Source organism: Psittacula echo, assembly GCF_963264785.1.
Source record: "Psittacula echo genome assembly, chromosome: 9".
NCBI lineage: Eukaryota > Metazoa > Chordata > Aves > Psittaciformes > Psittacidae > Psittacula > Psittacula echo.
In genome coordinates, this window is record NC_137745.1 from 17,287,835 (window position 1) to 17,315,608 (window position 27,774).

General features: G+C 46.2%; 3 protein-coding genes across 8 annotated transcripts in view; 2 read left to right on the forward strand and 1 right to left on the reverse strand.

Annotated features, from left to right (window-relative positions):
• On the forward strand, positions 1-22,428 carry WDR82 (WD repeat domain 82). 4 transcript variants are annotated; one of them, XR_013957617.1, is made up of 10 exons: positions 1-411; positions 5,503-5,600; positions 8,821-8,887; positions 9,083-9,182; positions 11,754-11,870; positions 12,633-12,788; positions 12,913-12,982; positions 14,763-14,905; positions 15,391-15,532; positions 21,684-22,428. XR_013957617.1 is itself a non-coding variant. In XM_080625267.1 (9 exons), exons 1-9 carry the CDS (start codon positions 251-253, stop codon positions 15,418-15,420), a joined length of 942 nt encoding a protein of 313 aa, XP_080481393.1. In that variant the 5' UTR covers positions 1-250; the 3' UTR covers positions 15,421-18,722. The 4 variants fall into 4 exon arrangements, 2 of the variants coding, with proteins under 2 accessions (XP_080481393.1, XP_080481392.1); XR_013957618.1 differs by lacking the exon at positions 21,684-22,428 and adding an exon at positions 16,497-18,722; XM_080625267.1 differs by lacking the exon at positions 21,684-22,428 and having other exon boundaries at positions 15,391-18,722.
• PPM1M (protein phosphatase, Mg2+/Mn2+ dependent 1M) lies at positions 20,473-27,396 on the reverse strand (the record flags this gene model as incomplete). 3 transcript variants are annotated; one of them, XM_080625258.1, is made up of 10 exons in its annotated part: positions 20,473-20,750; positions 21,027-21,175; positions 21,476-21,583; positions 22,435-22,498; positions 22,979-23,097; positions 23,382-23,466; positions 24,274-24,386; positions 24,904-25,158; positions 25,814-25,937; positions 27,182-27,396. In XM_080625258.1, the coding sequence occupies 10 exons, from the start codon at positions 27,394-27,396 to the stop codon at positions 20,606-20,608; spliced, it is 1,377 nt and encodes a 458-aa protein (XP_080481384.1). In that variant the 3' UTR covers positions 20,473-20,605. The 3 variants fall into 3 exon arrangements, with proteins under 3 accessions (XP_080481384.1, XP_080481385.1, XP_080481386.1); XM_080625259.1 differs by lacking the exon at positions 21,476-21,583; XM_080625260.1 differs by lacking the exons at positions 20,473-20,750; positions 21,027-21,175; positions 22,435-22,498 and having other exon boundaries at positions 21,191-21,583.
• A 90-nt stretch (positions 27,397-27,486) lies between these two features.
• Positions 27,487-27,774, forward strand: part of TWF2 (twinfilin actin binding protein 2) — a 37,041-nt gene continuing 36,753 nt past the window's right edge. The window contains exon 1 of the mRNA XM_080625265.1: positions 27,487-27,649. Within this exon, the coding sequence (XP_080481391.1) occupies positions 27,625-27,649 (25 nt within the window). The 5' untranslated portion in view covers positions 27,487-27,624. The remainder of the gene's footprint in view (positions 27,650-27,774) is intronic.

Below are 27,774 nucleotides of genomic sequence, written 5' to 3' on the forward strand. Positions count from 1 at the left end.
CCCGAGCAGCAAGATGGCGGACACAATGAGGAGCAGCCGTGTCTCTGCGGCCTGAGTGGGCCAAGCTTAGCCGGAGGGTGCCGCCCGGCCCCGCCGATCGCCCGCTGCCCCATTCTGCTGCCTCCTGCCTGATCCCCGCCGCCCCGCGAGGCCCTGCCCGCCCGCTCCCGCAGCTGCCGCCGTCACTAGGAGCCCCGCCCGGCTCCTCCTCAGCGCCGCCGCCCTCGGCGCGGCCCGGCCCGGCGGCGGGATGAAGCTGACGGACAACGTGCTGCGGAGCTTCCGTGTGGCCAAGGTGTTCCGCGAGAACTCGGATAAGATCAACTGCTTCGACTTCAGCCCCAACGGCGAGACCGTCATCTCTAGCAGCGACGACGACTCCATCGTTCTCTACGACTGCCAGGAGGGCAAGTGAGTCGCGGGGTCCCGGCCTGGCTCACTCCGCCGCCGCGGAAGGGGTGCCTGGGGGAGCTCCTGGGGCGGGGCAGTGAGGGGCGCCGGTTGCGATCGGTTGTGCCCATTGCGGCGTTAGGGGAGAAGCTGTGCCTGGCTCCCCACCGGTGCGGCACACTCGGCCCGTAAGCGGTACGGTGAACGGTGCGAGTTGCAGCTTTTCTTCTGTTGATTTTTAGTGCAGGTTTCAAAGTGGAACTGCAGCGACGTCTGACGCGGCGGGGCCGGAGGGGAGAGTATAAGCAGTTAAATTGGGATGCAAGGATGAGAGCAGCATGGTTTTGTCTGCGGTGCGGGTTTCTGTGCCTGTTATCTCTGGTAGGCTGGATCCAGCCGTGTGGCTGGAGCCGGCGATGGTAATTTCCCAAGAGTTCACTGCCATGAGAACCGAATAGTGGTTTAGCTGAAGGGGCTGAGTCTGGTCACGTTTCCGGGCTTTGGGGAGGTTAGAGGTAGTCAAACTGACATCCCGGCTTCTCTGGGCTGAAGCCTCACTAATTAAAATTGAAGCAGTTGCTCTGAGCAGTCTACAGATGTGCCTTTTTAAACAACCTAATTAGGCTGTAACTTCTTGGATAAATGCTTTAAGCCAAAAGGTGAAGGTGGTGTGGTGTGTGTTTAGTGTAACTTTGAAAAACTCGATGGTGTTTTACTTCAAACTTAGTTGTTAAGTGGTGTCTGGGAATGTTGCAGATAAAGGTGGTCCTTTGTGCTTTTCTCCGTAAAGCACAGCTAAAATACCTGTGTGATTTGCATGTGTCTTCAAAGGTTGTGTTAACTTATATTTAACCCACCAAGGTGTATATTGGTTTCGCTTACTTGAGGGCAATGAATTAAGGTATGTGTGTTTCTCACTGAACAGAGTTGTCCAGTTTATCTTTCTTCTTTCATTGATCACAAGATGTTCATCCTGTTCTGCAGATAAGCCCCCAGAAACTTGCACAGCACTTGAGGTATGGTGCTCTTGCTCAGAGGAGAAAAACATGCAAATAAGGCCACCAGTAACACTTCCAGTTGATGTCTTGGAAAGTATGTAAGAGGCATTTGTATTCTATGAGAGTTGGAACAAACTGAGCCAAATGATGTCATTATTCTATTAAAATCTTTCTCAGTTGGTACAGGTATGCATTTGGCTGCTTTAAATTCTTTTAAGTTTTAATCTTCTTGTGCTGCTTGGTCAAGAGATGTAATTCTGAGGGTTTTGTTTTGTGTTTTTTTAAGATTAGGTCACATACATACAGAAAGTGAAAGAAAACCAAGCATGTGGATTGCAGGAGAGAGAATAAAGTGGATAGGGTAGTGCAGGAATGAAAAAGAAATGGGTTGGGAGTGCCAGGTGGTAAATGTGTCAGTGTCACTATATTTTTTAGTAAACCAGGTATTCTTAACCCTTCTGCTTTTTCAAGCAGGCTGAGACATCATGCTTGCTGTGTTTGAAAGATTGCATCCTGCATGCTCTCCTAATTTTGTAGACCACTTATTTTGCACTTCTATTTAGCTTGCTTGCTTTACACATTAAAGTTGTTTGTCTTCCCCATCTGATAGAGTAAACTCATTTGAAATGATTCAGTTTTTCTTTATGTAAGACCAGGTAACTTTATACATACGGTGTCTGCAATGGATTGTATTCTAGATCCTAATAATATATGATAGTAGAAGGGCTGAGTGATGTTAATGCAGATGGTATTGATTGCTTTTCCCCTTTCAAACTCTCAAAGAACAGTTTGATGGGTTGAGAGGCATTTGGTGCTTTCATCCCTATCTCTGTCTAGACCTGCTGTATGCTTTGCAGGCAGAGGGTTTGCTTTAATTAAGTTAAATGCAGAAGATCGATGGTTGATGCTGCAGTGCTACAGGGCAACAAGAGTAGTTTCATCAAGGTAACCCCTGCTGCAAGAGGCATTTCTCTAGTGGTTATAAAATTAATTTGAAAGTTTCTCACGTACTGTCAATTGACTTAAAAGTGTAGCTGTAATTTTTAGAGGACCTGCTTTTTCACTCACCTGGAAAGTTTTAGCTGTGTGTTGTCACTGGAGATTCATCTAGAGACAATCAAATATGAGAATGAGCTTTGTAATATGGTGGGATTGGGCAGTTCCAGGCCTATAGTTTATGGTTGTGGGGTGCTGGTTTTTTTTCTTAAATCACCATTTCCAGGATCTGAAACTCACTTGCAATATGCAATTTGCTAATGAATATAATGGCCAGGAGGAAATATCCTGCTTGCTGGGTCTCAGTAGAAGATGCCTTGCTTCATCAAATGTCCTGAATGTTGACACTTCCCCATGTGAAAGTGGCAAAATTTCCTTGGTTTGTTTGTTTTCCTGTTAATGAGCAGCTCTGTGGGTATAATTAAAATGCAACTGTTTGGTTGTGCTTTAGGTGCACCCTCACTTGCTTGCTTTGCTTTGCTGTACCAAAACGAGCCATACAGGTACAACAGTCATTACCAGCGTGGCCAAGCCCCATCGCGATGAACTTCAGTTTCTGGAAGTGTCAGAACAGTTTAAACAGTGATGCATAGCCACGGGCTGACAGTACAAGATAATCTTGAAACACAGATTCCCTTATCATGATATTCTGAGTTTAGGCAACAAGCTTGAAAAAATAGTCCTGCTTCTTCATGAGCATACTGTAATTTTGTACCTGAGATTGCATGTCTAGTTCAAAATGTGTAAACAACTAAATTGTTATTATTTTTAACCTGTTCTGCTTCACTGACTAGAGCCAGCCTACTACAGAAGTAAAGTGTAATGAAGAGGCTTACCTGGGACTGTTGTGCTCAGGAATGAACTCTGAAAGCTTTTTAGAATGAAGTTGTGTGCTGGGATGTACAGCAGTCCTTGAGTCTAGGGGCAGGAGGCTCCTTGCTGCAAATTTCCCACTCTGGAATGTTATAATGGTGGACTGGCAAAGGCTTAGCTTGTGGTTTAGTATATTATCTATCTATATATATATTTATATTTAGTATATTATACAAATAAAGAGGTGGTGAATCTGGACTCCTACCAAGCTGTGGTGTTTACTAGACATCCCAGTGAGCCTGGTTTTGGATGATGGGTTTTTCCCTGCAGTAGTAGTGATTCAAACCAAGGCACTGATAATATTACAAACCTCTCCTGTGTTTTGTTTTGTCTGCATAGCATTTCTGTCTGTGATCTTAGGAAGTACTTTTTGGCAATATTGTTTGGCTTCAGGTGTGCTGACTACATTAACCTTAAACTTGGAGTTGCGTTTTGCAATTTGCTTAAAAATACGTGAAGCTTGGTTTTCTTGTTTGTGTATTTAAGTAATGGATTTGGAACAGGCAGTCAATTGCATGTTTAAGAAGTGGATTGGGAACAGGCAGTCAGTTGTGTGTGAAGTAACATGCTTCTGCTTGTATCAGCTTACATGAAAACTTCACCTTTCTTAAAACACGGAAGTTCTTTCTTTCCTTCTTTTTTGTAAGTGTGCTTTTGTCCATCGGTCAGTCTTTATTTTCTGAGCTTCTCCGCTCTAAATTCTCTTAGATAAAGAAGAGCCAGACTAGACATGAGAGTCTTGGTATGTTTTGAGGTTGGTGGGTTTTTTAGTTGTTTGAGTTTTTTTCTGCAATTTGATCAACAGCATAGTTGAGGTAACTACAGAAAGCAGCACTGGGAATTGTGTCAGGCATAATGTTACAGAACTTTAGTGTCTACACTTACATTTGATGTGTTGCTTTCAGTTTGTAGCATGTTTGCATCTCAAAATTGATTTAAGAATCTACTTAAATGGGGAAAGACCTATTGAGATTTGGTCTGAGTGGTACAGCTGGTGTATGGGGTTTTGTTACATGTGCTGTGTTGGCTTTCAGGTAATGGAAGCTTGTCCCCAGCAAGTTTGTTTGAAGTCAAAGCACTGTGGCTTCTGCTGGTTGAGAATTAATCTTTACGAATGAATGCGTTTTTCTGTTCTGATCTGAGAAGTCTCCAACTCATGCTCTTATTTGGGTGTGTCAGTTTGAGGCTAATGAAAACAAGAGAGAGTTGAGCATTTTAGAAATACCTTGTCTGAGGGTGTAGTCTGAAACTTTTCTCTTGGCAGCAGTGTTGGTTTAAACCGCTCCTGCTGTTTATTTCCATTCCGATGCAGTTGTCTTTGGTTTGTGTTGGTAAAATATTCTGTGGGCTGGTGTAATAACCAGAGTTACGAATTTCTGGATTAAAAATAACTCCAGGAAGAGGTTGTATGTTTTCTGGTGTTGATCAGTACCCCTCTTGGTTCATTGCCCAGCTTTGGAACCTCTCTGCTTACCTCAGTTAAGAAGAAAGGGGAAGGAGGCTGGTAGAGACTTCACAGTGCTTAAACAGGCACTGCTGCAAGATATTCTTATTAACCAGCTGCCTCTAAGTTTATTTGCAGTTTACATTTCTAGTACCTGCTTACCAGACCTGCAAAATCCAGCCCTATGTTGCCTTCACTCTCACTAGAATGTCTTTAATGCTGTTGCAAAATGTTATTTATCAGTTTCATGCTTCAATTAAGGTTGGATATGAGTATAATTCTCCAGCAGTCTGAGAGTCCCTGTGTTACCGTTGCTTTTATTGACTACTGGTGTATATGTATGTGTTTGTGTTAATACTGAGAAGCCCTAGTCTGAATGAGACCTGCTGTTCTAGGGTTTGAAGTAACACAGAACAAAAAGACAAATTATTCACATCTAAAATAAGTAGCAGATAAATGAGAGATTTGGGTGGGCAAGGGAATGATGAGGCAATGCTGCCTGACATGCTTCCTCCTTGTAATCTTTTTACAGTAGACATCATGGGAAAAAGAATTTTTGGAGGAGGCACAGAAGTGCATTTTGCAGGTGTTAGAGGAAACCTCAGGCCTAGGGATAGTCTTAGAGAAAGCACCAAGGTGCTTGTTTGAGAATCAGATACAAAAGCTTTTCTTTCTTTGCATAAAAACATCTGACTACTTGAAACAGTCTTGTAATAGCTCAGTAAAAGCAGGCCTTGTTAATGTGGTGAGTTTGAGCTTTTTATTGCAGTGAGTACAATTATTTCTGCTTCCTTCTGACAGACCAAAGAGAACATTGTACAGTAAGAAATATGGAGTGGACCTCATCAGGTACACACATGCTGCCAACACTGTTGTGTACAGCTCCAACAAAATAGATGGTAAGTGATCCACTGGAGTTGAGACTTTTTAATCTCCTTTTGCTTAAAACTACATGCCTGGATAAGTAGCTCTAAAAAGCTGGGGAAAAAAAATATGACAACTTATTAGTGATAAATGCGCTGTCAGAAACAGAGGAATTAATGTTCAACTGTAATGCACAGCTCTGTGATATTCCCTTGGGCATGCTGATGTGAGTTTTGTTCATTCCTGCAATAACTAAGGGATTAAACATTATTAGTGTGATATTCTGTTGTTCACTTTGCTGTTTGATACCAGTGCCATCAGCCTTACTTTCTTACATGTGAAATGAGGCAAAAGAGCCATATGGAAGAAGGTGGGCTACACACTGTCACTCTGGTGCACACACAAGTCAACTGCAGAGGAAGGGAGGGCATGAAGTTCAGATAACTCAGCAGATCACCACCAAACCTGGAGGAAGGAGGTCACAGAGCTTTTCTGAGATTGCCTTTGCTTCTACTAATCTGTTTTTTGCATGTAATAGACAGAACACCTATTTTCATGCTATTTCTACCCAGTCAGTGTCTCTGGTAGCCACACTCGGTAAATCAGTGACATTTAAGAGCTTGTAGAGCTTGTGACAGGCTCTCTATTAGCCTATTTCTGTTGAAAATACAAATTTAAGAACTGGCACAGTTCACAATGATAGCTACATTAATTCTTCCTAAGGTTGGAAATAGCTAGCATTCATTTCAAATTCTAAGTTTTGTTTGTTGTAATCAGTCTCTGAGAGTTTTCCAGTGAACAGATCTCTTAGCACAGCACTTTACAAATGGGTTTTGACACTATTTGTCAGCTCTCAATCATTTCTGTAGTAGTGGTTTGGTTTTGGTTTTTCCTTTGCAGAGATGGATATTGACAGTGGAGATACTGGTGCCTTGTGATGTGTGCTAGGTTACTTGAGGAAGTTAAAGAAATATGAGTTTAGAGCACATGGAAGTTGAGTTGGGAAGTCAGGTGAAGCTAGAACAAGCTGGGCCTGAAACTAGAAGAGCAAGAGAGTTTCCAATGGAATTGGATTTTATGGTGTGAAAGGATTAAAAGTGTGATAGGAGACACTTGCCTTTTTAGTCTGTTTCATAGCCTACTTACTATCTTTTTTATTAAATCATTACTTTTATGCTACATTTCTGACTTGGCTCTAATTTGCAATTAAATAACAACCATTTGATGAAGCATTTTTAATGCGATTTTGAGTTCTTAATTTTTGTTTATAAGCACTGGTAAGCCTTTCAGGAACTAAAACGTAAGAGACTTCATTCTGCAGAGTTGCGTTATGATAAATACTTGATGAGAAGAAAAAGATAGAATGTGAAAGTATTTGTTACTGTTATAAACCATAAGCCTAATAAAACCAGCAGTGTGTTCTGTAGAGGTCCACATACTCTGTGGTCCCTAATGCATGCAGTCTTGGGCAAGATGCATTGTATTCAACATGTTACAGAGTTATCAGGAGGGAAAATTAACCCAGGAGCATGTTACAGGAGTGCTGGTGCTTGCTGCAGGCATTTTATGTGTTGGAGTTTTACTTCTGAAGATTTCCTCAAGATCTTTGAACCCTGTTCCTCTTGCCTGATTCCAGGCTGAGGTAGTAGTTTGTACAGTTTGAGGGTCTATGATACCACCCGGTACAGGAGATAACTGTACAGGCCACTGCCTTGCCTGGGACAGAGCACTGCCAACAAACAGGCTGACAAAGGATCACAGTTCCCCAGTGCTTCCTCTTTAGCAAGGAAGACGAAGTTCTGCATGGATACTCCAGGTAATGACGGTTCTTGAAGGAAGAACTAGAGATATGTTTTAAGGCTTGAAGTATGTTGGGTCTGGCTGTGATGAGATATGATGCTGTCTTGAGGGTTTGTGGTTTGGACAGTCACCTCAGGTCACTTAGAGCCTTTCAGAATGGTGTGTCACCAGCATGTTTTTCCAGTTTGATCAATCACCTTTAGTTTTCTTGTCAGGTACAGGAGGGTGGTCTAGAACTGTGCTGTCAGCTTCATGTGAAACCTCAGGCAAAAAAAAAAAACAACCAAAAAACAACTTGATCTTTCTTTCACAGAAACTAAATATGCTGAATGAGCCTTTCAAAAACTTCTGAACACAGTAGCCTGTATGAGTATGAGAGTGACCATCTTGCATCCTCTTGGTTCTTGTTCTTTCAAGTAAAAAGTAAAAATGTCCTTTTCCCTGAGTTTATCTGTGGAGCCTCAGCAGGGCTTGTTCCAGCAGTATGGAGTCAATGTGTAGTGCAGGTACAAAATGCAAATCTCTTCCATCCAGCAACTGTTTAAACCAGTGTCCTCCAGCTGGTGTGAGATGGGATTTTGCTGGTGCTGCTTTGAGGTTTAAGCTGTGCTCTTCATGTTTCATCACTCAGAGGCATCTGCACATAAAGATTAAAAAGTGGCTTCTGTGCTTTAATAATTGTTTCCTTTCTTTTAATCTTGGATGAAGGTCTCAACAGCATCTTCTAAAATTGTGGGCTACTCTTGGTATGTTCATCTGTACTCAATAAAATTATCCCTTGAGAAATGTGGTGCTGCTCTGATTTACTCAGTTTGTTTTTAGGACTGCTTTAAGTGGACTAAGCTTTAGATTATTCCTTTGTCCTCCTCTTAAAGCTTAGCTGCTCTAGGTGCCAAGACTGTGTGAAGCTGTTGGTTGTCAGTCTTGACCTGGCTTTGAAGTTCAGGTTTTTTTTTTCTTCGCCTAAATGCACATTCACACATTACCAGTGCTTACTGTTTAGTTGGGAGACTTCTTTGCTGGATATGTACATAGATAAGACAGCAAGATTCATGCTGTATGCAAAAAAAAAAATGGTGATAGTATCAACTTCATAATTTGATACTCCCAGTTTTGTGAGAATGATGGAATAAAATGTCCTGGTACTTAAACTTTAGCAACTTTGAAATTAACTTGCATTAATCATCTGACAGTTTACCATTAAGATGTAATACAACTTCAGGCTGTGGGAAGAATCTTTTTCTGGTGCCTGATTTCCATTTCTGCATTGAAAAACAAGTTGTTTTATGTCTGTTTCTAGCTCGATTCTGTTTGAAAGCTTGACTTGAAATCAAATGACCAGACTTACTCCCTGTGGCAAGATTACTGTGTGGGAAGCAAGTTTACTGTGTAACCACTTTGAGTTAATGTTGGATTTGTGGTGTAATGAAGCTTTTGGTTTGTTTCTGGTTTCAGATACAATCCGATATCTTTCCCTGCATGACAACAAATACATTCGCTATTTCCCGGGGCATACAAAAAGGTAAGATGTGGCTTGGAGGCAGTGCAGGAGAAGTTGAAATAGTAATTGTAATGAGCTTGAGTGATGTTACAGTTAGTTCACTCCAGTTTTTGCTTTTTGTTCATGGCAATTACAAGCTTGTACACAGCTGTTGTGTAGGTGTTGTTCTGTTTACTTCTTTTGTGTGTCTAATGCATGTGGTCTTCTGTGTTGCAGAGTTGTTGCTCTTTCAATGTCTCCAGTGGATGACACTTTTATTTCTGGATCCCTTGATAAAACTATTCGACTTTGGGATCTCCGCTCTCCAAATTGCCAGGTAGGATATCAAATTCATGTACGTAGGATGTTGCATTTTCAGTTAAAGGTTGAAAAATGGACGTGTGCTAATTATAAAACAGAAAAACTGCCAGGAATGTCTGCTGCTGGTTTAGTGTTGACACCTTTCTGGAATGCTGTGGGAGCCTGGATCAGAAATCTGCGGTTGCATTGTGTAACACCACTCCTTTTCACCTATGGCTCTGCTTAAGAGGTGCTGGGAAGAGCAACAAATAACACCCACAGCTGATGAAACAAGAGGAGAGCTGGGTGTTGTCAGGCTGCTACCCCATGCAGAATGTCCTCTCTTTGCCAGAATCTCTCCTGGGTTAGGAATGCATCTTACCTGAGTGTTATAGTGTGTGTTTAAAATTGAAGGCTTGATGCAATGAAATGTGAACAAACTGATGACCTAAGGTAACACAGCAGCCACATGGTCTACCCCTCCTTACATCACCTTTGTTTTTCATCAGACCTGTTTGTGAGCAGATTGAACTTTCTAGCAAGGCAAAACTTTTGGGTTTATTTCCTTTTTTGCTGGAGTATTTTACATTGTTAAGTGGAAGCAGGCTTGTGTGAGCTGAGAGAAGTACCAGAGCTAGCTGCAAGGGCGGGAATGAAAGACTAGGATTAGAATCTGCCTTTTATTGATGATGTGTGCACTCACAGCCCAGAAAGCTAACCCTATACTGGGCTGCATTGAAAGAAGAGTGACCAGCAGGTCGAAGGAAGTGATCCTGCCCCTCTGCTCTGCTCTTGTGAGACCCCACTTGGTGTATTGTGTACAGTTCTGGTGTCCTCAACATAAGAAGGGCATGGAGCTGTTGGAGCAAGTCCAGAGGAGTGCCATGAGGATGATAAGGAAGCTGGAGCACCTCGTGTGTAAAGAGGCTGAGAAAGTTGGGGCTGTTCAGCCTGGAGAAGAGAAGGCTGCTTTGAGACCACATAGCAGCCTTCCAGTATCTGAAGGGGGCTACAAGGGTGCTGGAGGGGGGACTATAGGTAATAGGTTCAAGAGGTAATGGGTTCAAACTTAAACAGGGGAATTCAAGTTAGATACAAGGAAGAAGTTCTTTACTGTGAGGGTGGTGAAGCACTGGAACAGATTGCCCAAAGAAGTGATAAATGCTCCATCCCTGGCAGTGCTGAAAGCCAGGTTAGACACAGCCTTGGGTGACATAGTCTAGTGTGTGGTGTCTCTGACCCTGGCAGGGGGTTGGAACTATATGATCTTAAGGTCCTTGCCAACCCTAACTATTCTATGGTTCTATGTAGCATTGTGCTCTCATTTTCCTGTCTCACTAGGACCATTTTGCGCATGAAAGAAGACTGTTTACTTATTCCAGGTGATGTAACTGTAAATGCAACATGAAGAAAAAGTTATATTTCTTACAAAATAGTTTTAACTGTTTTAAAACCACACCAAGGTCTTTCTGACAAGAAATGTTAATTTTGCCTTTCTCTGGGACTTATGCTTTTAATGCCAGTGTGTAAGTTTCCCTTGGGATGAGCCTCAGTCTCAGAGTTGCGACAGGTGAGACAGGGTGGTAAATTCAGTTAGCAGTTCTGTAGCCTGTAGCTGTAAGAGTGATAAAACTAGGACTTGTGACTGGAAGCTGCGTCCTACAAAGTTTGGGACACCGGTTTAGGAAGTATCACTTGTAATTTTCAGTTTGCCCATGAGGTGGCAGCCGTTCTGCCTGGAAATGTCATCGGCAATCCAGAGAGGTGCCACTTGGAAGGCTAGCTTATAGCTCAGCCCTCAGACATCACAGGGAAAAGTGGCTTCAATTGGGAAGATAGTAGTAGTAATGTCTCTAGAGAAGAATGATATTTCAGAAATGCAGAGACTTCTTAAATAAGATCAGATCTTTCTTTAAATTGACAATACGGTTATGTGCATACAGTTACATAAAGACATTTGGCCAATACACACAAACCTGCCAGTCAGGATACAAAAATCACATATCTTGTTGCCTTCACCAGATTTTTGTCAAGTCTTTTCTACTATGTGAGTTCTGGAAAAATTGACATTAAAAATAAGCACTGATAGTAATCTGTCAATTTTGATATGTAAAGTGTGTTGGCTTCCAGCAGGTTTGAGTTTTCATTAAGCAGGCAGGGACAGTTAAGCAGTGGTGCTCTCTGGAGTTGTTTGTACTTGCTTTCAAATTACCCTTTTTTCCCCTCCTTCATAACCATGATTGGTAGAGCATTGCTGTCAGTCCCAGCAGCAGTGTTTTGTGATGCTGTCTGGTGTGGTTATTGATATAGCCACATCATCCTCCCTTCTCTGGGAACTTTTTGAGTGGATGTGAGCTCAAATGAGGTCTTGATTTGGTCTAATGTAAACTTCATCATTGCAGCAAATTGGAAGCTCCATATGGTGACCTGAAGTAGACGGACTTGCTTTAAAGAAGCTGAATTCTGAACCTTAGTAAAACCTCAACATTTACAATTGAAATCAAGTTGTTCAACACACAGAGTGCTGTCCTGCTCGCAGTGGGCTCGAAGGGTGATGATAGAAATGTATCAGTTTCACAAAATAATTTGGACTGCTTCTGGTTTCTAGGGTTTAATGCATCTCCAAGGGAAGCCTGTGTGTTCTTTTGACCCAGAAGGGTTGATTTTTGCTGCTGGAGTCAATTCTGAAATGGTGAAGCTTTATGACCTCCGTTCTTTTGACAAGGTGAGCTACATTAACTTCACTTCTTATGCTTTTTAGCCTCTAAGAAGTAGTCAACTCTGTGTGCAGAGAGAGGCTGGATTTCTTTACTTCAGCTTACTCTCTGGGGTGCCTGCTTGACAGTACATGTCTCGGACAGAAAAGGGTGCATGCTGCCACCAAATCCTGAAACCCATTCTTGAGCCAGTGTTAAAGTTTACTTCTGGTAACTCTTCAGCCTCTTCCAGACTCCTGTTTAGGCTTGTTGTTGTTGTGATGTGGAGTTTGTTTTGTTTTCCTTGTTGCTTTTTCTGGAAAAACACGAGCAAAGATGGAGGGAGAATTGTCAGAATGGAAATTTCAAAGGAGGCTGTAACTGGGTGGCAGCTGAATTGGCTGAGCACTAAGCTTAGTTAGTTCCATGGGTTTCAAAAAGTCAGATGACAATAACACTGGTACAAACTCTTTCTCTAACCTCACTTAGCACCCTCGTGAGAAAACATCCTACTTTAAATTAATTCCTGCTGTTGAATGTGGTAGAGTATGGGATTGTTGGGTGTTGAAGTGCCCCACTGTGGCTCTTTTTTGCTATGGAAACTGTGGATTCATACTTTGAATATTACACATGCAGTGACATATTTTTGCCATGAGACTTTCCTTTGGTATCTTAGAACTAAATACTTTCTTTTGAAAAATCCAACTGTTTCCTCAGCTGAAGGCTAAAATCAGCCTCTTAACAGCAACGCGTACAGAGTCTACATCATATTTCCCATTTTTCCTTTGAAGGGGCCATTTGCTACGTTTAAGATGCAGTATGATCGAACATGTGAGTGGACAGGCCTGAAGTTCAGTAACGACGGCAAACTCATCCTCATATCAACTAATGGAGGGTTCATTCGGCTGATTGATGCCTTTAAAGGAGCTGTCCTGCATACATTTGGGGTGAGCATGCTGCCTGGGCTACCTGCTTGAAACTTGGTTTTCAGCTTTGGGAGCAGGTGCCCTTTGGTTGTGGGATGGCTGTGGACACACTCTCTACTACATATTCTCCTGTTTTGTGCCACAGGGTTATAACAATAGTAAGGCTGTCACACTGGAGGCATCTTTCACCCCAGACTCTCAGTTCATCATGATAGGTAAGATAATTCCTCTTGGAAAGAATTTCAGTGCTCTGAAATTAGGTGTATTACATAGGACTTAAGTTGTATGTGGGAAGCAGAATGTATTTAAATAATACAATGCAGCTGTCAACTTTCCTTGCATTGGCAGTTTTGTTTTGTTAGTTCACTCAGCATTTTCTAGGCTGAATGTAGATGGGCCTGCAAAAATACTTTTTAGTTTTTCCTTTATGTAGGAATACTATTCCAAAAAAGATAAGAAACCAACAAACTGTTGTAATGTGTGGAGACCTGTCATATAAATTTTGCCAGTGATCCTCATTCTATGGCTAGGGTGCACTCATGGGCTGCCTCAAAGCATTTCAGGGCTGTCTGTTGTGGTCTGTCCTCCACTGCCTGATGAGCAGTGCTTGGGTGATGGGTCTCGTAGCCTGATGTGTTTGTACAGCCCTCGGGAGTAGTCCTGCCCCAGTGACATGTGGGGCAGCTGTGTTTTCTTCATGTCTGTGGAACTAGCTCTGCTTAACCCTTGATAGAAGCAGTAGGCATCAGGCTGGTGGCTCTGACTGTATGATTCCTCTGGCCCAGGCCCCTTCCCCACCGCTGCAGGGAGAGGGACCCTTGAGTGAAGTGAGTGGGGAAGAAGCAGTTGCCACTGCTGTAAAGCCTGATGCTGCAGGTTGGTCCCCCCAGGGTAAGCACTTCAGGCACTCTGCTGCCCAGCAGGACCTGTGAACACAAGTCAGATGCATCTGTGTAGTGCTGCCCTCTCCTAGCACTTCTTTTTTGTTCTTATTTATATGGCTGGTACATCAAATATGTGTAACTGTGGTAATTGATATCTGGATCCTCATTTTTCCTGGATGAGTGATGATCTTGGCAAAGCTGCTTTTTCTTGTTCTAGCTGAGAACTTCCTGATTCCAGAGAAGGGTGGGGTTCTTTGTTGGGTCTGTCTCTGGAGAGCACTTTATTGCACATATTTACCTTCCTGTTGTGCCCTTCCAAATGAAAACTATAGTGGAAGAAGTTCCAGAACACTTATTTATGTTCAGTTTTTACATGTGGTTAAGTTATAACTTGTGTTTTTTAATTTTTCCTCCCTGGAGGGCTGTAACTACAGAAGCAGAAGAAAATTCCTTGCCTTTTTTTATTAGGAATCTTATTTAAAACGAGGCTAGAGCAGAATTGAGTTATAAAAATGGTAAGTGCCCAGCCTCAAAGTTTGCAAAATGCCATTTTAAAGGAAAAAAAACTGTCCTGTTGTAGCAATGTGGAGAGTTGACATCTCCACTGAAGCTTCTGGTATTTGGTCTAATGCATTGCAATGTGGTTACCCTCAACAGTAAAGCCTTTGATCTGATTTTGTGCCTACCAAGTGCAATATTATCTCCTTCTGTCTGAACTGGGAAGTTGTGGGAACTGTGACTCTCACACCAGCTTTTGGCCTCTTGCACACTGATGCATGCTGGCAAGGGTCTTTCCTCCTCAGCTGGATGCTGTCAGCTCTCCTTGTCCTCTGGGTGACTGTAGCTGTAAACCCCTTCACCAGAAAAGCATTGCACTGGGATGTGTAGCTGAGTGTCTGCAGTGCAAATACATAAACTGCCATTTGGATAAAGGTGTGTAAACTCAAGTGATTTTTTTAAATGCCCTAGTGATAATTTTTAAGCTTAAGCTATGAAGATGAGCATGCTTGTTGCTGCAGTTCTCTGACAGAAAAGAACATAATGTTCTTCAGTTTCACTGCTGGCTTTTCCCATGTGTCTTCAATATCTTATTTTCCACTCCTGCCTGCAGGTTCAGAGGATGGGAAGATTCATGTTTGGAATGGGGAAAGTGGAATGAAGGTGGCTGTGCTGGATGGGAAACACACAGGCCCTATAACCTGTCTGCAGTTCAATCCAAAATTCATGACTTTTGCTAGTGCATGTTCCAATATGGTAAGGAAAGTGTTTTAAGTTCCTTCTAACTCAGTGAGGTGCCAACCATTTTTAGAAATGGATCTGGTAAGTCCCAGTGCCACTGATGTGGCTTTCCTTGGGCTTCGGTGAGAGCCAGGCCCCTGTTCCCTGCCTTGATTGCACCTCACCTGGCAAGTAGATACATGGGGCAGCAGACCTGGCAAGCCAGTGTTTGAACATACACATGAAAGCAGAACAGCAAATGAATGCACATGCAAAAGTATGAGTTCTTTAGGTTACTACATATGGCTGGTGTTTTCAGTTTATGTAATACTGGCTTGCTCTGGAGAGCATGCAGAGCAAACCTAAGCAAGGATTGTACCCTTCAGCTGCTGGGAGAATAGTGCTGCCTCTTTGGTAGTCTCTCCTTGTATGCTTACAGAAGGTAGCAGAGATCAGCTCCTGCAGTGTGTTGTAGGAAAGATTTGTTTTCTGTAAGATGTTCTCTCTTCCCTTTTCTCTAGGCCTTCTGGTTGCCAACTATCGACGACTAATTCCTACACTGAAGCTGCTGGCAGATGACTCCCATACTGCTAACAGCAGCACATTATTGCAAGCATAGTATTGGAATTGCCTGAGTCTCCTAGACTGCATTCCTGTTCCTGAGTATGTTTCCATATGTCTTACCTTTATTTGCTGCATTCCTTTGCAAGGACTCCTCCAGTCAGCCTCCTAGCATGTTCAAAAGCAGCATGCTACACAACCTTACCTTCCAGTCTGTTCCCAGCAGGCTTCAGCTGAAGTTGGAACTGACACAGTATTATTTCTAAGAGCAGTTAAGTCTGTTTTATTTACAAAATGTTTGTGGCATTTTTTTAAGCTGTAATTGTGTGTTTTCCTTCTGTAAGTGCACAAGGCTGTTGATGTTCAAAGGTGGAACTTGCAATTCCTTCCTGTAAGTGCAAGTTTTTAACATCTGGGATCTCTGGTTTTGCTGCAGTCCACAGATGGGAAGTCACTTCTGTGCCAAATGTGAACACTGACAGTTTTCAACTTACACAGCAGATACTGGATTCTCTTGCAGTGGAACATGCACCAGAAGAGCGGGTGACTGTAAATATACATGATACAACCTGTCATCCTTTCATTTGGTCATTTAGTGTGCAACAAACCATACAGGTTTTGTCCACTGCCAGAGCTTGCCAAAGCCTCCTTGCTGTTTGCTGTGCCAGCATCCCGGAGGGCACAGACAGTACTGATGAGGTCCGGCTGGTATCCCAAGCAATAAAGGAGTCTGTCAGCAGGAAGGTGGAGAAACCAAACCGAGACTGAAAGCACAGACTGCTTGTGCATCTTCCTTATGTATCATCTTGCCTGATCTTATTTGTAAATACGTGGGGGGGGGAGGGGAGGGCAGGGCAGTGGGAATGGGCCATATTTTTTTACTTTTAGATACTAAAGAAAATGATGTGTGCCAGTATTGTGGGGTGCCCAGGCTGTTGACCTCCACCAGTGCAGTTTTCCCCTTCTGGTTTGTAAATAAGCCCCATTAAATTTTTCCCACACCTGGCATAGACCTGCATCCTGTTTATAAAACTGACATACGGTGAGTTCATGCATTTTGTTACAGGTCCTGCAGGTTTTGGGTGATAGCTCTGACAGAGCAATGCTTCCTTGGCAGAATTGAGTTTTACAAATTTCACGTGTAACTGTACTGACTCTGCTCTGCTGCAGCCGTGCTCCGAGGAATACCCCTGTAAGGAGCTGGAAGAGATGTGCTCCCCTGCTCCAGAGGGGCTTGTGTGCGAGTGGCATGGAAAGGTTGGCAAGCTGGTCTTCATACCTGGTTCCAGTTTCTTTTTCCTGCAGTGCTGCAGTGATAAATGCATCTGTCAGCAGGCTGGGACAGGCTCAGCATAAATGTGATATTCATTGTTCTTGCCTTTCCAAACAGACTTGGGTTTATGTGCTGTGCCACAGCTTGGAGAGTCGATTCTTTCCCTCACCCAGTCATGCGTGCTTTCCATGTTCCTAAATGTAATGTGCTGGTAAGGTGACAGGCACAGGAATGGGCGTGTTCTCCCTGCTGTCAAGTGCCAGTCCATACAGGAGAGCCACCCTCAAGCATTTTACCTTGGGTCAGTTATCTGGATGTTTCCTATTGCAGCAAAGTTCATCTCAGCTGAGGGGCCCTGTATATAATTGGAGCATGTCTCCCTGGAAAAGTCAATCAGGAGGAGGAGCTGCTTCTGTTTTACTTTTTCTCCACAGTCCTTGTCAGTGGGAATGTGCTGTGCTAAGAGCTGGGGATGGGGAGTGAGCATTTCTCCACTGCTGGCTCCTTTTAAAGCAGCAGCAGGTGCTGAGCGCCAGCGTTCACCTGTGGCAGTGGGCAGGAGGGCTGGCACTGGGCACTCCCATGTTTGAATCACTCCTGTGATTGAAGCTCCTCCATAGGCTCTGTGGCTTGCCTCTGCTGATGCTGCCACAAGAGAGCCATTCCTGATGGCACAGTTCTGCTGTGTGAGTTTGCTGTCCTCCAGACTGACGGAGGAAAGGGAACAGTGGACTGATGTTTTCCATCAGTGCCAAATAGGCCTGCTGTTGGAGATGCAGATGAGATTCATGCTGTCCCACTGTCACCTATAAATGCCCAGAAGGAAGGGAGATGGTTATCTCTGTCTTCCAGTTGACTGCTTTCTGCAGCTGCCTCTTCAACTCAGTATTGTTGCATTTCAGGCTGCTTGGTGCTATTTTACCTTTGTTGGTGTTTCTGTAAGCAGCCGTATTTTGCAGTGGTTTGTATCATTACAGGTGTTTGGGGTTTGTATTGCATTTTAAGAGTTAAACTTTCAGTAGCAAATCATCTTTCAGGTTTTTACCAAGTCTGTTGCTTGAGGAAGTGAGCAGACAGGGAACCATTTGAAGTCTTATTCTAAAAATGCTCTTTGCTGATGTGGTTTGAGCACTTGTCTAAAGACTGTGCTTCAGCTCTCTTCCACTTGCCATGGTGTAAAACATTGTGTGTTGCAGCGTGAAATCTTACAGAAGAGGAGGAACAAAGGACTGATCTAGGAGGACACGTACATTAAGAACATCAGTGCTTTTGGGAGTGAAGATAAATGTATAGGTTTGTGTACAACATGGCACTAATGCCTAGTTCAAAATTAAAGCCTTCCCAGGGCTGATTGCTGGCCACAGAGGCATCTTGCTTGGTTGATGTAGCCACCTGAGTGTTTTCCACCTGCCTTTACACGTGCCAGATATTGTCAGGGAACTGGAGTATCACGTGTTGCTAGAAGATTAGGTGGGAAAGGCAAATAAAGCTTTTAGCTTCCATGTGCTTCTCTAAAGACCTTTCTTCAGAACAAGGTGGAATTGTGACTGAAGAGACCACCTCTAAATAAGTAGGGGTGGTGGCTGAGCTGCATCTGCATGCGCTGCAGGAGATCTTGGCTGTAATTATCTTCTCAAAAGTTAATCTTTAAGAGATTTCTCTTTAATTGAGGCTCCCATGTCCTGAGTTCATGTCCCAGCCCCTGCTCTGGGGGGACACAGCAACAACTGAGTGAACAAATTTGGAAGCAGCAGTGTATCTTTTCCAATGCCTCTTGACTACCTTTGCACTTTAAGATACTTCACCTTGGTTTTGGGTCAGGGGTGAGGATACTGGTGAGCCTTTTGGAAATTGGTCTCTTTGGTCATGAGCTGGTTATGGGGAGTTTGACTCCTGGGTGGTATCTGCCAGATGGGTGTAAATACATAAAGTCAAATTCTGCTTTGTCACAAAATACTACATATGTGGAGAATTCAGTGTTGTGGCTGTTAATAAATATTTTGTAGAGATACCCCTCAAGTGCTGTAAATTCTGCATTTGTTCTGTGTGATGCAACTTGCTGGTTTCTTAGAGGGGGAATGGGAAAATCACATTTGTGTTTTAAAGGCTCCTTCATTTTGGAATGTCTGAAATTCTGTAGTGGAACTTGTGCGCTATTCCAACATAAATTGTCCACTTAAAGAGGTTTATGTTGCCTAGGAATGCATCAGGATAGGGAACACAGCTACTTGCTGAGTACCCCTAGGTAGAGGGGTGTTCACAGAAGCCTGTGGTATGGAGGGAAGAGCAGAGCCCTTTCTCAGCAGGAAGGTGGGGAAATAGCTGCTTGTTTTGGAATAACAGGAGACTTGGATCACTAAAGTCAATGTGTGTGTGTGTGTGTGTATAATTACAGCAGCTGTTAAGGGGATTGGCAGCCAGCACCAAGATAACATGGGTAAAACCCTGTGCATTGTTTCCAGGTTAAACTTCCAGGGGGAAAAGCAAAACTGGAGAGAAATGTTCTTTGTTCTATCCCTTACTTGAACCACAAGCAGGCAGCTGAAAGGCCTCTTCATTCCTGGGTCCAGGCTTCCCACTGCAGGAAATCATCTATTGACACCTAGTCCTTGGGGTAGTCCTGCTGAGGAACACTTCTAGTGACCAACTGGGTTTTGGCAAAGACAAATCCAGAAAAAGCAGAAACTCCCTGCAATTTTCTGAGGCTGTTTTTCTCCCTCTCAGGAATGTGTAAAACCTCTGATAGGTTTTACTCGTATCAGATTCATGGGGGGGGGTTGGAGGGAAGTATTTTTATTTGGACTTTTCATCCTTGTGCAACTGAAGCATGCACTGGGGTTTGTCTGCTTCACCAGGGAATCTTGCAACTTGTGTAATGAATAATGAAACCTAAAGTGAGGGCTCGGGGAGATGGTAAGCTTGTCCAGACCTGAATTTGCCTGGCTAATGAATGGGTTGAGAAGGAGATCCTTGGAGTTCAAGGCACAAGTCTGGCATGTGTCCTGCTCTGCTGTTCCTGCTGTAATGAGTGCAAGATGCAGCACTGCAAACAAATTTAAACAAACCGGTTTTATTTTACTCCGAACTCTTCTACTACATCAGCTGATGAACTTAGAACACTTTGGTTCTCATTGGAGCTACTGCTACAAAACCAGCTTTGCTGTCAGAAATGACCTGAACAAACAGAGAAAGTGAAAGCAAGTGTTGTGGACTAAGAGTTGCTAGAAATCTGTACATTGCATTATGTACCACTATACTTAACTGCTCTTAAATAACAGTAAGGCACATATCTTTACACAGGAGGCTCCTGTATGCCAATGTCTGGCTTCATCTGCTAACATCCTGTGTTTTGAGGTGGTGCTGCCTACAGATGCCAGGTTTCCCAAGAGGTCTGGGTTCTGCCTCAGCATTGGCATTGCATAGCAGCTCCTGGGTTTTCAGTACATCTTGAGTTACAGCAATGCTGGTGCATCCAGTTTTACACACTGTAGTTCAAGTCTGATTAAAAGGCAGCTCTGGAGACTGGATCTCAAATGATCTTCATTCTTCAGTATTAAAAAGGGAGAAGAGTCACCAGAGATTTGAGTCTCACTGTACTGCAAAGATTGTGGAAGTAGTACCCATTCAGCTTGTGTGGCCCCCCTTGCAATTTCTCCTTGGCCTAACAATGAGAAAGGAGTAAGGGGAATGCTTTGTTGCAGAATGTTCCTCTCTTAAACGTTCATAAGGAGCTAATGTTCTTGTTGATCTTCTGCTAAGCTCTGGCTGTGCATTTTCAGGTTCCACTAAAGATGGTTTTACTGGAAGAGAGTGTACATGCACAGCAGAAGTCCTTCAGTCCTGGCTGATGCTGAACAGCACCACAGCAGGGGACACAGAGAACCTGTGCCTCATGCAAACAGTCAGTTCTCATCTTGGTTGTGCAGTGGGATGACAAACACAGAGATGTCATCATAGGATGCCTCATGGTTGTCATCCAGCATCCACTGGTGGCCTCTCTTCTTTCCCCTTGCTCTGCATACCAAACACTTGGCCAGTTTTGAAAATCTGTAGGTGGAAAAAATGCAACGTTTTGGTTAACACATCACTGTTCCCTTCAGAACATCATTGAGATGTGGCTTTGTTGTCAAAATAGAAGGGTTGTTTTAAGACACCTGCTTTATTTGTTTCTTTAGGATGGGAAAAGACTAGGATGCAGTTTCCAGAGTCACAGAAAAGACTGCTTGGTGGTGCTGTAGCTGACCTAGAACCAGAGTGATCTCAGCATGGTTTTGGTCTGACCAGGGTCTTTGGAAGGGAAAACAATGGCAAAGCTGCCATTACCTATGAGGATCTGTCCTGTTTTCTTCAAGGAAGCTCCTGACCATATGGGCTACCTCTTTGTTGCACAGAACGTCCCAAAGACCATCAGTTGCCATGATGAGGACATCATCTTCCTTAATGTCATGCAGAGCAAAGTCAAATACTTTCACCTGGAAAGCACAGGAGTACATAAGTGACAGGTCCTGCAATGTACCAGAGTGGTAGGAGATGACTTTTCCCAGAGATGACAAAGTGGGAACAGGGTGTTTTGAATCTTTTATATCCCCGTGCTGCTATGCTTCTAGATTCTTCTGTCTGAAGGATTCTCTGGCAGTGTGGCACTCTGAGAGATGGGTGGGGTATGGAAAAAGGACATGGCTAAAACCTGCCAGGTCTGTAAAAAGTGGGTGCTACAGAGGATGAGCAACATGTTTAATTCCATGCTGCAGTTCCCATCTCCTGTGACTGACCTTTGGGATGCAGGAGAGGAAAGGTTTGACTTCAATGTTGGTGTCGATGACTTTGAGCTGGTGATCCCCCAGACCTCGAGAGACAGCCAGAGTCCCCAGCAAGCGAGCCTGGCCCCAAACAGAGCAAAACAGTATTGAAACATAAGAACATGGCACCTTTAAAGGCTGACATGTGGCTGGTCCTGACTGATCTATGTGTTGCCTTTAGGACCCTTCTCCAAGCATCACCCAGAACAGCCCCATGAGACATCAGAGATGGAGGAGTGATGAGAAGCGATGACCATCACAGTGTGAGTGTGGAGACAGCCTGCATGTGGGTGGCTCCTGATGGCCCGTGGTGTGCTCTGGAATTACATGTACTCTGAGTAATGCTACAGACCTCAGGAAGCTTATGGTGGCATCTGCTCTTGATTTGGGGTGGTGAGGAAGAAAACTGAGGGGGGTCCTTTTCTCCTTGCAAAGGTAGCATGCAGATTGTAGTGCTGGAGTAGGTGACAGGGCTTTCTGCTCTACCCCAGACACTGTATGTGTGCAGTCGTTGCTTCTCCCTGTCTTCTCCTTCCCTCTACAGGCTCCTTTTCTCAGCGTCTCCTCGAGGAAAAGGGTTTGTGGGAAAGGTGCTAGTTAGAGCTGGAGGAGACAGTCCAAAGTGCGTATGCTGAAATAAGTTCTCATCTGAAATGAGTTCTTGTGTGCAAGGGGAGATGAGGAAAGGGCAGCCTAGCTCAAGGCTGTCTGCTCTGCTAGCAAGTACTCTGGAGGAGTGTGCAACGCCTCTGCTGTTAGGGGGCTCTGGTTTACACTTACAGGCAGCATGGTTCTAGCAGAGAGCTGCTGTATTGGGGCTGTGGGAGTGCACCATGCTGGAGAGCCCCAGAGTGTGACAGTGAGTGACAGGGACACTGAGGACCCCCAGCAGACTTGCCTCTGCCTTCCCAGTATATAAAGCATTAAGCTACCTGTTTCCCATGACCATGGACAAGAGGATACTTGAGGTCAGCTTTCTCCACTGTCTTGTATCCCCTAGAACAGAGAAGTCACTATTCATTTGGGATTTCTCTGACTTGATGGTACAACCCAGCTGGAGCTGTGATTCACCCCTTGTGCTGCCCCATGCACAGGCAGCTGACTGAGGAAAAGGGTTAAGGTGACTTGCTGAAGCAGGTTAAGTAAAGATGACCCTTTGCTGAATACCCAGCTGTTTTTCCCTCTCCCCTTTCTCCCCAGCTAGTACCTGCACCAGGTTAGGACTCCATGCACTTGCCCCACCTTGTGTGATCCCAGAAGGATCATCTTGGCTATTCCCTAACTGCTCTGCCAGGGCCTCAGCCCTTCAGTCATGGGGGAGGCTGCTCACAGCATCCTTTGCTTCATCTGGCACCACTTCACACTATCAAGGCCACTGCTCTCACCAGTGGGGCATGGCCCTTTTTCCTTCACCTCCCCATCACTATGAGCAGGTGAAGCTGCTCTGTGCTGCAGCCTCAGGCAGAAAGGACTCACCAGCCCTCCATGAAGTAATCCCGGTACAAGACTTTCTGCCCCACATCGTCTCCCTTCAACCTCCGTGGAAACTCAAAGCGCGTGAACTCACCACCCAGAAGCTTGGGGAAAAGAAAAGCCTGGAGGAGGGAAAGAAGATTGAGGATGAACAGGTTCTGCTTCAGCATAGCAGTGCTTTGGGACTGGCACTCCCAGCAGCAGAATGGAGAATTGGGAAAGCACATTCCAAAGAGGACATGAGCATCTCCCATCCTGAAGGCTATTGGTTGAATCTCGTCCCCAGTGACAGATGACATTCTGGCCACACACTGTCCTTTGAGGAAAGCTGGTGGTCCTCCTTGCTACAAGCCCCCAGTGGGAAGCTCACAGCTGGACTCTCTCATGTGTGGAAGGAGTCACTCACCAAGTGCTGGATTCGTTGCCTCTCTGTCTCAGGTGTGAACTCGCAGCTCATGGGCACAACATTGTCCTTCAGAACAAGAACCGCCCTACGAGAGGGAAGAGGCAAAGAGCTGAACTGTGTCTGTCCTTGCAGCCTTCCTTTTACTGTGGCTAACCCTAGTGTTAGCCAGATGGCAGGGCTGAGGGTAACCAAGCAGCAGAGCAATGCCGGAGAATAACTCTGCACACAGAAAAGTTCATAGATGTTGGTGTATTTTAATTCCTTGCAATTGCACTGCTGCAGCAGAGACCTGAGCTTGCCTGGTTTGACAATAACAGAGCTCACTGCTAGAAGAATGGTGGGCTATGGCCCAGTGAGGGAGCTCTTGAGGATCCCTTAAGTAAGCTGAGCTTACTGCTGCACCACACCCCACTGCCCCATGGTTAACGGGCAGCATTAGTCCCCTGAATCTGAAAACCCTTCCAGGAGGCATGAAGAGCACCCATCCTTCCAACAGGTCCTGTGGCAGGCAGGAGGGAATGGCTGGGCTGCACATTTACCTTCCCTAGATTAAATAAGCGTCATGGTTTAACGCAGTTGGTAGGTACACACCACACTGCTGCTCACTCTGACACTCTGGGTCAGCTGTTCTGCCCGTGTGTCCCCCTCAGCCTGCTCACTGGTGGGGTGAGAAACTGGGAAGTCCTTGACTTAGTGTAAGCACAGCTCAGCAACAACTAAAACATGTGTGTTATCAACATTACTCTCAAGCTAAATCCAAAACACAGCATTGTGCCAGCTACTAGGAAGCAAATTAACTCTATCTCAGCTGAAACCAGAACAAGATGCTGGAAACTCTGCTTATCTCCCATTTCTCATCCCCCAGCAACTTCCCTCTTTTATTATGGCTCACCTGCTGTCCCCAGCATTGGCCACATACAGCTTTCCTTGGAAATAAAGGGCAGCCAGAGCGGTGCAGCCTCCAGTCTGGTTCGTAGCTTCCATCTCCTGGCCTATGACTTCATCCTGTTGGTTTAAACAAGTTTGGAAAGTGAATCAGTGGAGCTGCTGATTCTGCAGCTGCCTTATGCCTCCCAGCAGAAATCCAGAAGGAAAACTGACCGCAGATGGGCCATGGGAAACCACACAAGCAAGATGAGGGACAATGTTGCTTTGGTACAGCTAACAAAGCTCTTACTACTGGACTACGGACCACTTTAGGAGCATGATGAGGAAATCTCACACTTGTATGTGCTGTACCAGTGTGACATTAGCCATGGTCTAGCCCTAAAGAAATGTATCTCCATGGTGCAGATTAGCAGAGATGCTGTAGCTTTGAGTTAGCAGATAGATGGGTCAGTATTGCTGATGTGCAATAGATGTGAGGCAGACCTTGCGCAGCTGACCCGGTGTGATCTCAAGATGCTGAAAGATCTAGCTCAATGTTCCTGCCTGCTCCATGAGCTGCGGAACTGCAGACCTTACCCACCTCAGGCAGTGGGGAGGGACAGACTGCCTGGGGCAGCAGGACCAGGGTACTCACGCACTCCTGGAAGGCGTTCTCCAGGGCTCCCACCACCAGCTCTTGTGCGTGAATGTGCTTCTCCTCCACAAACTGGGGGTCACTGTCACAAACACAGCGCCCACTGAGATGCATGGGGGGTTGGGCCTCTGTGATGCCTCCCACAACTTCCTCTAGCTTCTGTTTGATGCAGTAGTGCAAATAGTTGGAGGCGATGATGGCAGCTTCTGGGCCACCGTGGCCATCAAACAGTGCCCAGTAGTAACCAGTCAGAAACTGCAGTGAGGAAGAGGGACAAGACAGTAAACAGGGGGAAGACAGGGGCTGGAGATGGTACAGCTGGCAGGCTCGCAGCCAGGAAATCACTGCACATGTTTTGCCCAGCTTTCCCACCCCAGCTACCCTTCCCTGCCAACAGTTATCTCCTGCACAGCTCAAACTCATGTGATGCCATGTGCTGCTCTGCTAGGCTCATCATCTGAGCTATAGTGGCTGGCTTCACAGCCACCCACCCTCGTGCTCTATTCCTCTGTGATGTAGGGGGATGCTACAAGAGGCAAAGCGGAGTCAGTCCTAGGTAAGTGCATCCTGTGGCTGGCTCATGCTACTGTCCCTGAGTGATGACAATGCACACTGGCCCTTGAAAGCAGAGTGATGACTACAGAAAAGATGAGGGTACCAAGTAAAGGGCTTGGACAACCTCAAATGCTTCAAGTCATGGGCCATGCAAGTAGAAATGGCATGTATGGGCAGACCTGGGTGTTTGCTGGCCAGACATTGGGTACATCTGTCCCCTAAATGTGTCCAAAGAAGGGCTTCAGCATGTGAACATGTAGAACTGATGGGGCAACCCTGTGTTTCCGGTAGCTCAGCCCTTGGGAGCAGAACAGGGCTGGCAGCAGAGTAAGCACAGCCTGCCTGAGGACTATACCTGTGTGGAGCACAGGATCAGCCATTCCTCGTCCTCCTCCAGGCCTGGCTCTCTCCTCCGGATGGTGATCTGGCAGCAGGCTGCCTGGTCCTCATTGAACTCTGACTTCTCGGCATTGATAACCCTGGGGGTGCAAGCGCTCCAGGTAAGGTGTGAGGACACACTGCACCTCACCTGCTCCTAGCCACAGTGCCAGGAGCTCTGCAGCCACAGCAAACAACTGCACCTTGCCCCTCCCAGCCCCATGCTCCTGTTTCAAACTCAAGGATCTCTTTGCTGAGGACCTATATAAAAAGTCCTTTATGTGGGGGAAAGGCTTGGCCACAGACACAGGGACAAGTGAGTGGTTATGGAGCACCCTGGCCTCAGGAAGCCCTTGCCAGCAACCCACGCTGTGCTATTTCCTTGATGACACAGTGAATTGCAAAACCATCACCACTGTTTTTTCTTCCAGCCTTATTAATATTTGTCCCTGGTTGGGACTTTGCTGTTCTTGCACAGCTCCTCTCTCCAAGCTAAGCCATCCCATAGTTACGTGGTCTGGCCAGGATTACGTGGACAGCTCCTGAATGGATTTCTGTCTGATCCATCCCCTAAAATTTGATCCTCCCCATTCCTTTGTTTTAAAGGCACTTTGCGAGGAGCAAGGGGATAGACACCTGGTACTGCTAACCTCAAAAAACTACCCTCTGCCCCAAACATCCCTCATGCAAGGGAGAGCTTCCTGCCTGCCTGCCCAATACAGCAGCCTCATGGAAGAGCCAGCTCCCTGCAGCCAGGCAGGGCAGGGGGACGGGTGACAGCCCCGCGTTAAAGTTATGGTGTAAACACCATTGCATTAGGGGGTGAGATACTTGAACTGAGCTGCTTCTGCTCTCGGGGCTGCCCCCGCCGCCCGTCAACGGCGGTGGTGACCGGTCTGCGGCGGGCAGGGTGCAGGCAGCTCCCCCCAGGCAGGGTGTGGGCAGGTCTGCCCCAGCTGCTACCAGCCACCGGCACGGAAGGAAGAAGGGCAGGGGAAAACCCGCAGAGCATCACACCCGCACCGCTGCTGTGCCCGGAGGAGGAAGCTGCCCCACTCCTGCCGGCAGGGGAAGGCCAAATCCCCGTGCTCGGGCTGGGACTGCAGCGAGGGGCGCGCCGTGGAGCAGATGTGGGGTGCGACCACCTCCCATGGCACCTCCCAGGCCTCCCCGAAACCCCACTCATCCGTACACCCCGCAAGGGCCCTCTCACCCCACGCAGACCTCGGGCGTCCTCCCGAAACTCTATAAGGACTCTGAGAAGCCCTCTAACCCCTCGCCCCCCACCCCGGGGATCTCCAGGAGCCCCCTTCCCGGGGCGGCCTCGCTGCCGGCCCGCACTCACTCGGCGTAGCCCGTCCGCCAGGGCAGGGGCCGCTCGGGCCCGGTGCCCCGCACGACCCGCCTGTCCCGCGGGCTCTCCTCGGTGCCACCACGCAGGAACTTGGGCCGGCGGTAGCGGAGGGCAGCGGGCGGAGGGCCAGGGCCAGTGCCCTGTGTCCCTCCGGCCTGCTCCGCGGGGCCGCCCCGCCGCAGCCGCCGCAGCCACTCGGCGGCCATGGCGGGGCCCGCCCCGGCTCCAGTGGTGCCGCTGAGCTCCGCCAGGGGGCGCCGCAGTGCGAACCTGGCTTCTCCCCGGCGCGGCGGCGGCTCCTCCCCGGGGCGGTGCAGGTGGCGCGGCGCGGGCGGTGGCTTCAGGCTCCGGAAGCGGCCGTGGTGCCCGCGGAGCCGTTTCCTGCCCGGGACGCGGCGGAGCCGGAGCGGAACGGAGCCGAGCCGAGCGGAGCCATGACTCACCAGACCGGCATCCACGGTAAGCGGCGCCCGCCAAGCCGCTGGGTCCCAGGGCTCCTTCCTTCGGGATGGGCTCGGCAGGGCTCGGACCGCTCTCCACGAGCTGGGCTGCTCCTCCGCACCCCCATCGGGAGGCACCTTGAG

Excerpts from the sequence above, each read along its gene's own strand:
- WDR82 (XM_080625266.1), top strand. The coding sequence starts at position 251 with ATGAAGCTGACGGACAACGTGCTGCGGAGCTTCCGTGTGGCCAAGGTG. Across the intron at positions 8,888-9,082 it reads TTCCCGGGGCATACAAAAAG|AGTTGTTGCTCTTTCAATGT; the intron begins GTAAGATGTGGC and ends TCTGTGTTGCAG. Across the intron at positions 14,906-16,496 it reads CTAGTGCATGTTCCAATATG|GTCCTGCAGGTTTTGGGTGA; the intron begins GTAAGGAAAGTG and ends ATTTTGTTACAG.